General features: G+C 39.7%; 1 protein-coding gene across 1 annotated transcript in view; it reads left to right on the top strand.

Moving 5' to 3' along the window:
• sdk1a (sidekick cell adhesion molecule 1a) overlaps positions 1 to 14874 on the top strand; it is an 827262-nt gene that overhangs the window by 600570 nt on the left and 211818 nt on the right. Inside the window, exons 15-17 of the mRNA XM_060840817.1 lie at positions 2022 to 2169; positions 5716 to 5856; positions 8298 to 8479. Of these exons, the coding sequence (XP_060696800.1) occupies positions 2022 to 2169; positions 5716 to 5856; positions 8298 to 8479 (471 nt within the window). The remainder of the gene's footprint in view (positions 1 to 2021; positions 2170 to 5715; positions 5857 to 8297; positions 8480 to 14874) is intronic.

The raw sequence follows: 14874 nt of genomic DNA on the forward strand, positions 1-14874 counted from the left end.
AGACAAATGTTGTTTCACGTGTGTTTTGGATGCACTTCCAATTTGTTTGCCCATATCTTTTCAAATCTGAAATTACAAAAAATAAAATCTAATTTTTGACATTGGAATTTTATGATAAGATTCAAGAAAGTAGTCCAGGTAGTTCTTCTATAACACGATGGTTGCATTCTTGTGCAACCCCATGTTATAGTAAAATTGCGTTTTAGAAACAGTGCTTAAAGTGTTGGTGATGTGATCGCTTTACAGCCAACGCACATTTTAAAAGTTTGCCTTTTCGAAACAGTGTCCCCAATTTGTCAATCGCGTTATAGTGAATTTGTGGTAATGAAATGCACGTATATCAGAATGAGTTGTACAGAACTCCGTTTGTAAGTCCTTAGATGGTAAGTTGATCTGTGATAAGGTGTGTCCATTTATGATTCTGTACACTCAGGAAATTCATTGTATTAGAATCTTACAATGGGTAGAGCCCATGAAGACTCCTTAAGCCCAGCATCTCTAGACTAGCTATCTACAACTTGTGGATCCCAATTCCCTTGCCAATCCCCTGGAGCCCTGTTACATTTTATTCTCAAATAATTATTTCATTCTCTTAAGAAAGCTACAGTTGAATATGCCTTCACAACACACTCTCACACTGTGTGGCAAAATGAAGAACTTACAAACACATGAACACTTACTTGCTGCATAGAAGAAAATCTTCACGTCATTGTTCCCATTGTATTCCAATCACCTTACATCAGTGTCCTCCAGTTCTTAATCCTTCCGCCATCAGGAACAGATTCTCCCTATTTATTCTGCCAGACGAGTCATGATTTTGAACACCTATATCATGTCTTCTTGTAAGCTTCTCTTCTCCAAACAGAATACCTCAATTTTCACCAGTCACTCTGTGTAGCTGATGATCCTAAGTCTTGGAACGATGTTTATGAATCTTTTCTCTCTCTACTGCCATCCTTTGGCAGGTGCATTGGTCAGAGTTGAAAAATGTGGTGCTGGAAAAACACAGCAGGCCAGGCAGCATCCGAGGAGCAGGAGAATCGACATTTTGGGCATAAGCCCTTATTCAGGAATGAGGCTGGTGTGCCAAGCGGGCTGAGATAAAGGTGGGGGGCGGGGAGGGAATTTGGGAGAGGGGTGCTGGGAAGACGATAGATGGAAGGAGGTGAGTGTGAGGGTGATAGGCCGGAGAGGGGGTGGGGGCGGAGAGGTCGGGAAGAAGATTGCAGGTCAAGAGGGCGGTGCTGAATCCGGGGGGGTTGGGACTGAGATAAGGAGGGTGGAGGGGAAATGAGAAAGCTGGAGAAATCTACATGTATCTCAGTCCCAACCCCCGGATTCAGCACTACCCTCTTGACCTGCAATCATCTTCCCGATCTCTCTGTCTCCACCCCCTCTCCAGCCTATCACCCTCACCCTCACCTCCTTCCACCTATTGTATTCCCAGCACCCCTCCCCCAAACTCCCTCCCCCCACCTTTTATCTCAGCCCACTTGGCACACCAGCCTTATTCCTGAAGAAGGGCTTATGCCCGAAACATCGATTCTCCTGCTTCTCGGATGCTGCCTGGCCTGCTGAGTTTTTCCAGCACCACATTTTTCAACTCTGGTCTCCAGCATCTGTAGTCCTCACTTTCTCCCAGGTGCATTGGTCAGAAGTGATACAATACTCCACTTTAGACTGAACCAACATTTCACACAGGTTAATCTAGCATCCTTACTCTGTACTCTATGCCCCTATTTATGAAGTCCCAAGATGTTGTCTGGTTTATTACCCATTTTGTTAAAGTGCCCTACCATTGGTGATGAGTAGATGTACATTCCGAGGTGTCTCTACTACTGCAATTGTGTATGACGTGAAATCGATAAATCTAGAATTTAACTTCAACTTTTAGCAGAATTACAATGAAGTTGCTTGACCTGACTTGTGTTTTTTTAAACATACATTGAGAAGAACCTTCAATTGCCTTATCGGCTATCTAACCATTCAATCTTTCTTTGTTGTTTTGTGCCACTCGGAAGACTCACCATGGACAGTACAGTTACCCAATATTAATCCAGGAGTGATGCACATTACTGTGCATGGGTTAACACCAGCCCGGTCATACCAGTTCCGCATGTGCGCAGTGAACCAGCTAGGAAAAGGACAGTACAGCACAGAAACCAACAGGTGTGTTACTTTTTCAAGAACCAAGCAAAGTTTGCACAGTATTATTTTCGGGTTAGTCCAAAGTATTTGCTATGACTGACAATGTACTGAACTGTTTCCTGTCCTTTTTGACCACTTAGATTCTTTGACTCAACTACTGGTCCAACTGGAAATTGAATTTTAAATATATAAATTCAATTGAATGCCTTTTCCGTTTGAAATGGTCTAGATGCATTTACATTTCACTACACATCGTAAAAAAGTGCTGTAGTTCCAAATTGCAAAGACAAAATCTTTGTCTTCTCTTTCAGCATTCATGGGGTGGCATGATGGCACAGTGGTTAGCACTGCTGCCTCACAGCACCAGGGTCCCAGGTTTGATTCCAGCGACTGTTTGTGTGGTGTTTGCACACTCTCTCTGTGTCTGCATGGGTTTCTTCCGGGAAATTAGCCATGCTAAATTGCCCATAGTATTAGGTTCATTAGCCACAGGGAAATGGGTCTGGGTGGGTTACTCTTTGGAGGATCAGTGTGGACTGGTTGGGCCGAAGTGCCGGTTTCACTCTGTAGGGGATCTAATCTAACCTGATCATTGTATACATTTGAGGCTGAGATGGATAAATGTTTAGTCCTTCAGTAAATCAAGAGATTGGACAATGAGTGGTAAAGTGAAGTTGAGGCAGAAGATCAGCCCTGATGATATTCAATGGCGGGTGTAGGCTTGAGATGCAGTGTGATCTACTCCTGTTCCTTTTTGTTGTGTTCTTAGAGGGTGGTCAGTAATAAAGGCAGCAAGACATTCGGGTGAAAGTAGTTTGAAACTGGAGTTTACCCCTACAAGGTCTGATTGAGGCACATAGAATTGATGTATTTAAGTGAAAGCTAGATATGTTCATAAGGGCAAAAGGATTTGTTAACAGGGTTGGATGAAGTAAAATGAAAGAGGCTTTTCATGAAGTTTAAGCATGAGCTGGTGAGCAGTGCTGTAAATTCTATCTATTTTGATGTGAATTGTAGTTTTATTACATGTAAAAATACAATATTCAATAGCAATTTCTGTTAATCAAACTTGAATGGCCCTAAGAATGGAGAAAATGGGTCACTTGTATTTTCAGTTTCGTCTATGGTATGCTTTTTCTGTTTGTAGCAATATGTCAGTTTAAATATGGCTTTCTTACTGGGAGTAAACACACTTATTATGAACTATTTATGGTTGACAAGTTCCTGTTTCTGTTTGCTTGGAGCTAGAATTGTAAATGTTTTAGTGTTGAACCTTTCCTGGAAACATGCTACTTTTGACAAGGCTTCCCCACTCTCCTTGCCTCATGTTGTAAATGCCCAATAAAAAGACTGACTTCAACATAAACCCTTGAGGATTTAGAATGTCAACACTTCAGTCTGTCCATACTTAACTGTGCCTCGAATAAAACAAAAATAATGACACAAGGAGATGAAGAGCAATAATTGTACCGCATTACAAGCAAATGCATTAAAAAAGGTGAAAAACTGTTGCAAATATTATTCCCTATGTTAAGAAATCTGTATAAACTCTCTCACTTCTTATTGGCCATGAATACAGGAGTGTGGTTTCAATTTCTTATTAATTGCACAGTATTAGTTGAGGATTATATGGAAATTGTAATTTGAGTAAGCTTCCAACTCATTTGCATTTTAGAAGCTAGATCTAATGGTTTTCTTGAGACTGTGTGACCACCAATTGAGAAAAGTCTTTAAGAATTTTATCTCAATCTTACATGTGGGCTCTGAGTGTTTTTGGTTATTAACAAGATCGTGAAACAAATACTTGTGTATGTTCTGTACAAGTATTATCACAAACTTTTGTGTACAACTTGGATTGTATGTCAGTAACAATAAACACATAGGTTGGTGGACTATTTGCTAATTTCAGGCATAAGAAACCCAGAATATGTTCCAATACACTGGACTGTTCCATTTTCTAAGGCTATATTGGGGTATAATGGGAATAGATATCTTAATAATAATGATGTGACTCTGTCAAAACTCTAAGAAGAGATGATTAGAAGAACTGAGTTCTGAAGAAGAGGTGCTGGACTTGAAATGTTAATTTTGCTTTCTCTTGACTAATGCTACTGGACCTATTGAGTTTCTCCAGCAATTTCTGTTTCTGTTGTAGATTGACATTCATGGGTCAACACATTCCCTTAAAAGGACTGTAATCTGTTTTGTGCCATTGAGAAACGATCAGAACATGTACATGTTCTTTCTAACGGCAAAGAACAGGACCTTGTGTATTAATAAATTTAGCTTCCAATATATGCAAGTGCGCCATACTGCAAACCTGAATGACAATCTTAAATTGGTTGTCTGCACAATTCTTCACATACTCAGGTTTATGTAGCAAATGTTGTCCAATTGCAGAATCACATGCAATAGCAATATGAATGCTGTCATCAGCAGCATCAATAATAGGATAAGATATCAAGCCACGATGTTTTGCCTACCAGACAAATTAATAATGCTGGATCTCAGTGCCATTGTAGTTCTAAGTAGGTAAGCCATTTGTTTCAAAGACAGGAGGATTGTATCAATCAACATACCCCTTTGGCTCTTTTCAACAATCAAGGTTTCAACCAAATCCAACTAGGTCAATCTGGCAGGGCTCTCAACACACTGTCCAAAATTAGAAGTGATTCTGTAGACAAAGGTTGACCAGCAGAGTATTGAAGGGACAAAGCAAAATATTGAGAGTGCTGAAAATCTGAAATTCATAGAATCCCAATAGTGTGGAAACAGGCCCTTTGGCCCAACTCATCCACACCGACCCTCTGAAGAGTAACCCACCCAGACCCTACCCTATATTTACCCCTGACCAATGCAGCTAACCTACACATCCCTGAACACTACAGGCAATTTAGCATGGCCAGTTCACCTAACCTGCAAATCTTTGGATTGTGGGAGGAAAGCAGAGCACCCAGAGGAAACCCGCACAGACACTGGGAGAATGTGCAAACTCTACACAGGCACTCGCCTGAGCCTGGAATCGAACCCGGGTCCCTGGTATTGTGAAGCAAATAATCCTAACCACTAAGCCACTGTGCTGCCTGAAATTAGAAGAGAACATGTTGGAAATTCTTGGCCTGTCGGGAATGAGCTTTAAAGGGACACTTACTAAAAGAAAATGCTTGGCAAATTGTGTTTGTTTGCTGAGAATAAAGCTTAGCCTTAAGTCTACCTTGCAAAGAAAAAGATATGTAGTCATTTCCCTGGAAACTGTTCAAGTAGACATAATGATTTCCACATAGATGCAGAAAGTTTTAGCACCTGAATGAAAGTTCTAGAAAATAGTTTTCAGAAGAAAGTAACGGCCAAAAATACTTCCTGAGATGTAACATTACTTCCCTTCCTCATTAAAATTGGTTACACAGACTATTTTCTAATTTTCCACAATGCATCTTATTAGCATTTTAATATTTTTGATTACTTTATCTTGCTTACATATATGGACTCTTCAACTCTAGAACAATATTCATATAGCTTTCTGTATTTCTATCTTTTGATGCATTGTGTAATTATGTTTGATTTCAGGATGCTGTTACCTGAAGAATCACCTGGTGCCCCTCCTCAGAATATTATGGCCAGTGGTCGAACAAACCAATCCATAATGGTACAGTGGCAGCCTCCCCCAGAGCAGGAGATCAATGGGGTTCTTAAAGGATATATTCTCAGGTACAGAATGAAGCAGTAATAAATTCTGGAGAAAGTGAGGACTGCAGATGCTGGAGATTAAAGTCGAAAAGTGTGGTGCTAGAAGAGCACAGCCAGTCAGGCAGCATCCGAGGAGCAGGAGAATCGAAATGAGCTTCATTCCCAGTGAAAGCCTTATGCTCGAAACGTCGATTCACCTGCTCCTCAGATTCTGCCTGACCTGCTGTGCTTTTCCAGCACCACACAATAAATTCAGACAAGTCAGGAAAATTCTGCTTTAAAAGAAGTGGAATCCAGGAAGGAAATTGCCAACAACCCATTTTTTGTTTAAAAATGCAAAGTTAAGAATCTGAGAGATACCTTTTCTTTAAGGATTCATTCAAGATTTATTTTGCTTTAATACATGACATAATAGAAACAATAGATGGTGAAAGAGCTGGAATCATATATTTTGGAAATTGAAATTTTAATAAAATATCACTGAGAGTTAAGTACTACATTGTAAACTTCCATTGGATTTTTTTTTGGAAACTGAACACTTTCTCAAGGTTTCATCAAGGGGGAGAAAAAAGTGTTGGCTTTCATACGATATTAATACTAGTTCAGTTCTTGAAGGGGCTCTGTGCAATAGTTTAACACAGTATCCTTGCATCTCTGGGACCTGATATTAAATCTAGCCCAGACAGATTGAATGAAAGCGTGCTTCCACTGCTGACTATTGAAGTCCAATGACAAACTGGATTCAGTCAGTCTCAATCAGTTGCGAATTAACATAAACACAGCATCCACAAAATTACCTATAATTTAATTCTTACTGATATGAAATTGTCAGCCTTATGGGAAAGGCAAGTGTGGAAAATGGAAACAGCACTTTTGATAGTAGATTATGTCATTGTGATAGTAAAAAGAGTGTTTATTTTAATGTACTACAGTGATGTTGAAGTGTTGAGCTGACACTGTGTGTCCAAGATACAAGAATGGTCCATTCCTTTCTCTCAACATTGTTTGCTTTAAAACGCACCAAAATATGATAAAGAACATGGTGCAATTCCCAGTGTAATTGTTCTCTGGTGATGATACCAAAGGAATATTTTTAACAGTTGTGTTGAGAAGTGCAGACAGTAAAGGAGGTAGTGTGTGATTAATTCATCTACCACAATCACCATGATTTATAATGATCACACCAGTAATAATGAAAACAGCACAATAATCTCAAGAAATTAATGACACTAATGTTGGAAAAACAACTAATAAAATTAGTTTAGGGGACAGGCACATCATAATCAAACAAACAACTATAAGTTGCAAGAGTAAATAGTTTGTTCATAAACTATCTGAACTTGAAAACTTGAGTTTTCTTTCTGTTCTTTTAATTGTTCAGTTTTCGATGCTTTCAAAAATGTTCAAGACATTTCAATGACAATTTTGTGGAATGTCCGTAGTTTTGATTCTTAGAGTTTCACAAGTTTTAAAAACAATAAATACAGTGAAACAAAGCTACAAGTTTCACATGGTTACAAATTTTGTCACAAGTTCAGTGGTACAGGTTCATGTCCAGTCCCAATGTTATAAATCTTGGTCAACTTTTATATATTTGCTATCTTTCTTGTGTTTTAATGTGATCTTAATCCACCTCTGTTTTTACCCTTCACAATATCAAGTATGCAGTTTTTGATGGTCCCATTAGGGACAATATGGACAAAATAATCACAAACTTTGAATAAGAAACATCTGTGTTTTGTGATATTTTAGGATATCTTCTAAGTTAGAAAATAAACCATTTTATTTGTGTCAGATTTTTTTCTACAGGGCTAAGAAGATTGGGGTAGGGAGCTGATAGAGGTGTATAAGATTATGAGGGACATGGACAGAATGGATGAAAAGCAACAGTTCCCTGTTGTCGAAGGTCAAGAACAAAGGGCACACTTTTAGAAGAAAGACAGGAGGTTCCGAGCAGATTTGAGGAAAAATACTTTCACCCAGAGGATTGTGGGGATTTGAGAATACACTGCATAGGAGGGTAGTTGAGGTGGGTAATTTTGCAGCCTTTAAAAAGTACTTGGATGAGCACTTGAAGTGTCATAACATTCAAAGTTATTGACCTAGAAAGGGAAAGTGAGACTAGTGTAGGTAGTGATGTATTTTTGACGTACAGAATTGATGTGCTGAAGGGCAGCTTCAGTCTGTCTAATTCTATGACTCTGTAATATTAAAAGCTATAGCAAAGTATTTAAGTTTTTATCAGAAGAGTGTATTACAGAAAAATAAAAACTGAAAAATGCTTCTCAGTTCTGCCAAGTTCCACACCATTTATTCCAAAAATGTTTATTGATTTAAAAACTATGCATCTTCTTCATATCACATTGGTATTATTCATTGCTATGTTCATACATCTGAATTTAATCCAATACCACTGCAATTCTGTGATACTGTTTTGAGTTTCGGTCTTTATTTCTTTGTAGGTATCGACTTGCAGGCCTTCCAGGTGGATACCATTATAAGAATATCACTAGCCCTGAAGTGACCTATTGCCTAGTGAAGGACTTGATCATATGGACCCAGTATGAAATTCAAGTTGCAGCATACAATAGTGCTGGGCTTGGTGCATTCAGCAGAGCAGCAGCTGAGTACACACTGCAGGGAGGTGAGAAAATCATTTTAAAGATTTACTTTTAAAAAATTATGTCTTACCTTACTCCCTGATGTTCTCCCACTCAGGGGCTGTCATTGCCCTGTTGCAGCTACATCAACTAGGCCAGAACAATATCAACCCCAGACCTTTGATAACTTTGACATTAATGTCAGTCTTTATTCAGTAAAATCGAAATATATTTCCTTGAGTGGAGATTGCTGCTTTAGTTGTGGTGCAATGCACATTTGTTATCTGTTATCAAACTTGTCCTCCTTTGTTTTCTATTTCATTTTATTGTTGTCCCATAGAATAGCTTCACTGAGGATTGATGATTTGATTTGAATGATTTATTGTCACTTGCATTTCACAGTGACTAATACAGTAAAGCATACTTACCAATTTCAAGTGTCGCCACAATCCAGCACCATTTTGAATAGTTGAAGAAGAAAAAGATATTCAAAAATTTAAATTTCCAGCAGTCCTGAGAAGACCCATTAGAGATTACAACAAACATCCTTTTCTAGATCCTGTACTAAATACAGTAATCTCGAGTTTAGTATTGAAAGTTTAGAACTGTATAAGTCAAACACTGTTTTATCTGAATTGTTCCTATAAACCTTGTGCTAAGGTATTTCATGAGGAGAGATTGTCAAAGTAAGCAGACCCTTGAACTAATTGCTATGTAATATTTCTTAAGATGCTGCTGAAATGAGATTATGTATAATTTGATTTGTCCCTTTAAACTAACAAATAAGAAAAGTTTCATTCAATAAGCTGCTTAAGATTTCTCAATTCATGAGGAAGAGACCAAATTATAAGAATCTGTAAAACCAGCATGATAAAAATAGGCCTGGATTTTGCACTAATGATGGCAGAACTGTCTGAATTGCCTGTGTATTACTCCACTTAAGCTGCCATCAACTTCAGATATCCGAATATGTCCATAATGCTGCAAAGCTCATGGACTCTCCAACATCCCCAATGTAGTGCTCAAGACTTGTTCCAAAAGTAAATGAACCATTACTCAAGCTGACTCAGTATAGCTAAAGCACAAGCAGCTACTTGATTATCAGTCTTCTACTATCAGCAACATAGTAGAAGATGAAAATGACAGCATTACAAAGGAACACTTAAAACATCAAAATTCTGCTCACCATAGTTTGGGTTCCACCAGAGTTAACCAACTCCCAAGCTTGTTACAATCGGTATTCTCGACAGAAAATTCTTAGGACATCAAGACAGTATTTGGACCATTGGACATTTGAGCAGAAATTCAGCCATTCAGCCCATCTAGTCTGCTCTGCCATTCAACCATGGTTGATCGGTTTTTCAACCCCGTTTTCCTGCTTCTCCTTGCAACATTTGATCCCCTTAGCAATTGAGAACTTCTCTATCTCTGTTTTAAATGTACTCATTGACCTGGCCCCCGCAGCATTCTGTGGCAATGAATTGCACAGATTCACCACTTGCTGGCTAAAGAAGTTTCTCCTTATCTCCATTCTAAAAGGTCATGATTTGGAGGTGCTGGTGTTGGACAGCGGTGTACAAAGTTAAAAATCACACGACACCAGGTTATAGTCCAACAGGTTTAATTAGAAGCATTAGCTTTTGGAGCACTGCTCCTTCAGGTGGTTATGGAGTATAAGATTGTAGGACACTGAATTTATAGCAAAAGTTTACAGTGTGATCTAATTGAAATTATATATTGAAAAAGGCCTGGATTGATTGTTAAATCTCTCATCTTTTAGAATGGGCATGTGGTTTCAGTCCTTTCATATATAAATCCCAGAACTTAAAGTTACATTCTCGAGTGAACTTTAACAATAGGTCTCCACAACCACCTGATGAAGGAGCAGCGCTCCGAAAGCTAGTGCTTCCAATTAAACCTGTTGGACTATAACCTGGTGTTGTGTGATTTTTAACTTTGTACACCACAGTCCAGCACCGGCATCTCCAAATCATTTAACAATAGGTGCCATATTGGTCCAGATAATGAATTGAAGGCGTGAGACTATCTGTGCCCAAGTGTTCAGATGATTCTAATCTAAAAAAGGGGTTTACAGAATCTTACACGGATTCATGCAGTTTTTGAGGAAAATAAAATGTAATTCTGCAAGTACAAATTCATCTCACAAACTTATATGTGTATGTGTGCACTTGGATGTGTGTGTTTGCAGGGGGTATGTGAGGAAGTATGTGTATGTTTATGTGTGTGAGTATGAGTATAAAAGGGTATAAGTCTGTGAGAGGGTGAGTGTGGGAGTGTACGTGTGCACGTATGAGAAAGAGCTTGTGTATGAGAGAGTGTTTGCGTGAGTGCAAGGGTCTGTAGGAGTGTGTGTGTGTGGTCTGTAGGAGTGTCTGTGAGTGTGTGTCTGTCTGTGTGTAATGCTGTGGGGTCACCTGTAATGTGACATGAACCCAAGGTCCTGGTTGAGGCCATCCCCATGGGTACCGAATTTGGCTATCAGCCTCTGCTTGGCCACTTTGCATTTTTGCCTGTCCAAAGTCCGCCTTGGAGGATGATCATCTCAAGGTTCGAGGTCGAATGTCGCGGGTCACTGAAGTGTTCTCTGACTGGGAGGGAATACTCCTGTCTGTTGATTGTTGTGCAGTGTCCATTCATCTGTTGCCATAGTCTCTGCTCGGTCTCACCAATGTACCATGACTCAGGGCATCCTTGCCTGCAGCCTTTGAGATAAACAATGTTGGCCGAGTCACATGAGTACCTGCCACGTACATGGTGGGAAGTGTCCCCACGCATAATGGTGGTGTCCGTGTCTACACTCTGACATGTCTTGCAGCATCTACCATGACAAGGATGTATGGTGTCGTCCTGAAAGCTGGGCAGTTTGCTGCGAACAATGTTCTGTTTGAGGTTTGGTGGTTGTTTAAAGGTGAGAAGTGGAAGCATGGAAAAGGTCTTGGCGAGGTGCTCATCCTCATTGGTAGTGTGTTGCAGACTCCGAAGAACATGGCATAGTTTTTGGCTCCTGGGAAGTACTGAATAATGAAGGGTACCCTGTCTTAACAAACAATCCAGGTCTTTTTCAGTATATAATTTGAGTTACATCACACTGTAAATGTTTGCTCTAAATTCTGTGTCCTACAATTTTATACTCCACAACCATCCGATGAAGGAGCAGCGCTCAGAAAGCTAGTGCTTCCAAATAAACCTGTTGGATTATAACCTGTTGTTCTGTAATTTTTAACATTCTAAAAGGTCTTCCCTTTACTCTAAGGCTATGCCCTAAGGTGCTCATCTCTCATGCCAATGGAAACATCTTCCCAATGTCCACTTTGTCCGGCCCATTCAGTATTCTGTAAGTTTCAATCAGATCCTCCCCATCCTTCTAAACTGTATCACGCATAATCCCAGAGACCTCAAACATTCTTCATATATTCAGCCTTTCATTCCTTGCATCACTCTTGTCAACCTCCCCTGGACCCGGTCCAGAGCCAATTGCTCACAGTACTGTAAATGTCATATTACCACAGCCTTATAAAGCTTCAGAGTACATCCCTGCCTTTATATTCTCATTCTCTCGAGATGAATGATAACATTGTATTTGCCTTCCTAACTAATAACTCAACCTGTCAGTTTACTTTATGAGAAACCTGGACTAGGACTCCCAATTCCCTTTGCACTTCAGAATTCTGAATTTTCTCCCCATTTAGAAAATAGTCCATGCCTCAATTCTTCCTACCAAAATGCAGGATCTCTCACTTTCCCACATTGTATTTCATCTGCCACTTTTTTGCTCATTCTCTCAACCTATCTAAAGCTTTCTGCAGCCTCCCAGCCTCTTCAATACTCCCTGCCTCTTCACCTAACTATGTATCATCTGCAAACTTAGACAGAATGCCCTCAGTTACTTCATCCAAATCATGAATGTATAAATTGAAACGTTGAGGTCCCAACACTGGGGAACACCACTAGTGTCCAGCTTCCATTCTGAAAAGGCCCTTTTGTTCCCCACTCTCTGCCTTCTGCCAGATAGCCAATCTTTTATCCATGCTAGTACCTGGCTCTAATACCATGGGCCCTAACCTTGCTCAGCAGCATATTATCAAAGGCCTTCTAGAAATCGAGATACAATGAAATCCATTAGCTTTTCTTGGTACAGCCTGCTTGTTACCTCCTCTAACAAATTTGTCAGACATGACCTCCCCTTGATGAAACCATACTAACTTTGCCCTATTTTACCATATACTTCCAAGTATTCATAAATCTCATCCTTCACAATGGACTCCAAAAAAGACTGAGGTCAGGCTAATCAGCCTATAATTTAGTAGTGAAAGATCACTGCTAAAGCCCCCACTACCTTTTCAGCTATCTCCTTCAGAATTCTAGGGTGTAGCCCATCTGGTTCAGGAGATGTATCCACTTTCAGACCTTTCAGTTTTTCTCGCACCATTCCTTGGTGATGGCCACCACACTTATATCTGCTCCCCCATCCCCACCACCATTCTCTTGAATTTTTGGGAAATTACTCGTGTCTTCCGCTGTGAAGACTAGCACAAAGTACTTATTCAGTTCCTCAGCTATTTCTTTGTTCCCCATTACTACTACTCCAGAATCATTTTCCAATGGCCCACTCTCCAATTTTGCCTCTCTTTTGCCCCTCATATATCTAAAGAAACTTTTGCAATCTTTCCTAATATTACTGACCAACTTACCCTCATATTTAATCTTCTCCCTTCTTATTTCTTCCTTTGTTGTCCTCTGTTGGTCTTTGTAGGTTTTTCAATCCTCTGACTTCCCACTGCACTTTGCCACATTGTATGCTTTCTTTTCTGCTTTTTGTTGTCCCTGACTTCCCTGGTCAGCCATGATTGCCTCATCCTCCCTTTGGTACACTTCTTTATCCTCAGGATGAATTTATGCTTTCTCTCTCGAATTACTCCCAGAAACTGCACTGTCTTTCCTGCTAGGTTCTTCTCCCAGTCAATTCTGATCAGCTTCTCCCTCACGCGTCTCTAGTTGCCTTTATTCAACTGTAATACCATTACATCTATTTCCATTTTCTCCCTTTCAATCTGCAAATTCTATCATATTGTGGTCACTATCTCCTCAGGGTTTCTTTGCCTTAAGCTCCCTTATCAAGTCTGCCTCATTGCACAACACTAAATCCAGAATCACCTGTTCCCTAGTGGACTCCACCACAAGCTGCTCCAAAAAACATGGTCTTAAGGAGCTCTAAGAAAATTGAAGTCAAGGTTAGAGGGAAAGTCCTCACCTGGCTATTGTTATATGTAGCACAAAAAAAGATGGCTGTCAGCTTTAAAACCAGTCATCTCGGCCCAGCAGACTGCTTCTGTAGATACTCAAGGCAATATTCTAGACCCAACCATCTTCATCTACTTCAACAATGATCCTTTTATCAAAAGGTCAGAAGTGGAGATGATCATTTATGTTTGCTGTATGTTTAGTTCAGTTGAGAACTCCTTAGAAAACGAATCAGTCTGTGTCCTTGTGGTCATGATTCCTGGCCTGCATTCAGCCTTAGGCCAATAAGTAGACAATAACATTTGTGCTAGTTAAGAGTTGGAGAATGAAAGCCTACAAGAAGAGAGAATCTCACTATCTCCTCTTGACAGCTTTGCTAGAGCTGAATTTCAAGCTGTCAATATCCTAAGCAGTATCATTATCTAGAAACTGAACTGAAACAGCTATATATATAATGTAACTCCTAGACTAGGTCATGCGTGAAGAGTTCTACTGTGAGTTTCTCACTTTCTGCCACCTCAAAGCTTATCAAACATCTATATAGAAGTCACAAGCCAGAGGTTTGATGGAATTGTTCCTAATTGCCTTGTGCGTGCAGTTTCAATAACACTGAAGCAGTTTGATAAAACCTTGAACAAAGCAATCCACTTTCATTACCAACCCTCTGGGGCTGCAGTACCACTTACAATATGCAACAAAGTAACTCAAAATGGGCTGCTTCAAGAGCATCATCCAACCCTGTGACCTTTGCTAGCTAGGAGAGCAAGATCAGAAGACATGAGGAATATCACCCTTTGCAAGTTCCCATCCAAGTCTTATATCATTCCGTCTTTGAAATATATTGCTGTTTCTTCACTGAGTGGATCAAAACTCTGAGCCTTAAACCAAGCAGCATCGTGGGTCTGTGTGTTACCATACATCATATGAGCTATAGCAGAAAGTAGTTTATCAGCATCTCCTCAAGGGCAGTTTGGAACAAATCGCAACAAATGCTATCTAATCCAGTGATGCATATATTCTGTGAAATATTAAAATAAATAACACAAAAAATCTATCTCTTCCAATTACTTTACACTGTTCAGAACTTGCATTGTTGAAGCCAAACGCAGACTTCAGTCAATGGAAGATCTTATGAATTGTAGAATAAGTATGATGGCTCAGTGGTTTGCACTGCTGC

The sequence above is a fragment of the Hemiscyllium ocellatum genome, chromosome 20 (genome assembly GCF_020745735.1).
Source record: "Hemiscyllium ocellatum isolate sHemOce1 chromosome 20, sHemOce1.pat.X.cur, whole genome shotgun sequence".
Taxonomy (NCBI): Eukaryota; Metazoa; Chordata; class Chondrichthyes; order Orectolobiformes; family Hemiscylliidae; genus Hemiscyllium; species Hemiscyllium ocellatum.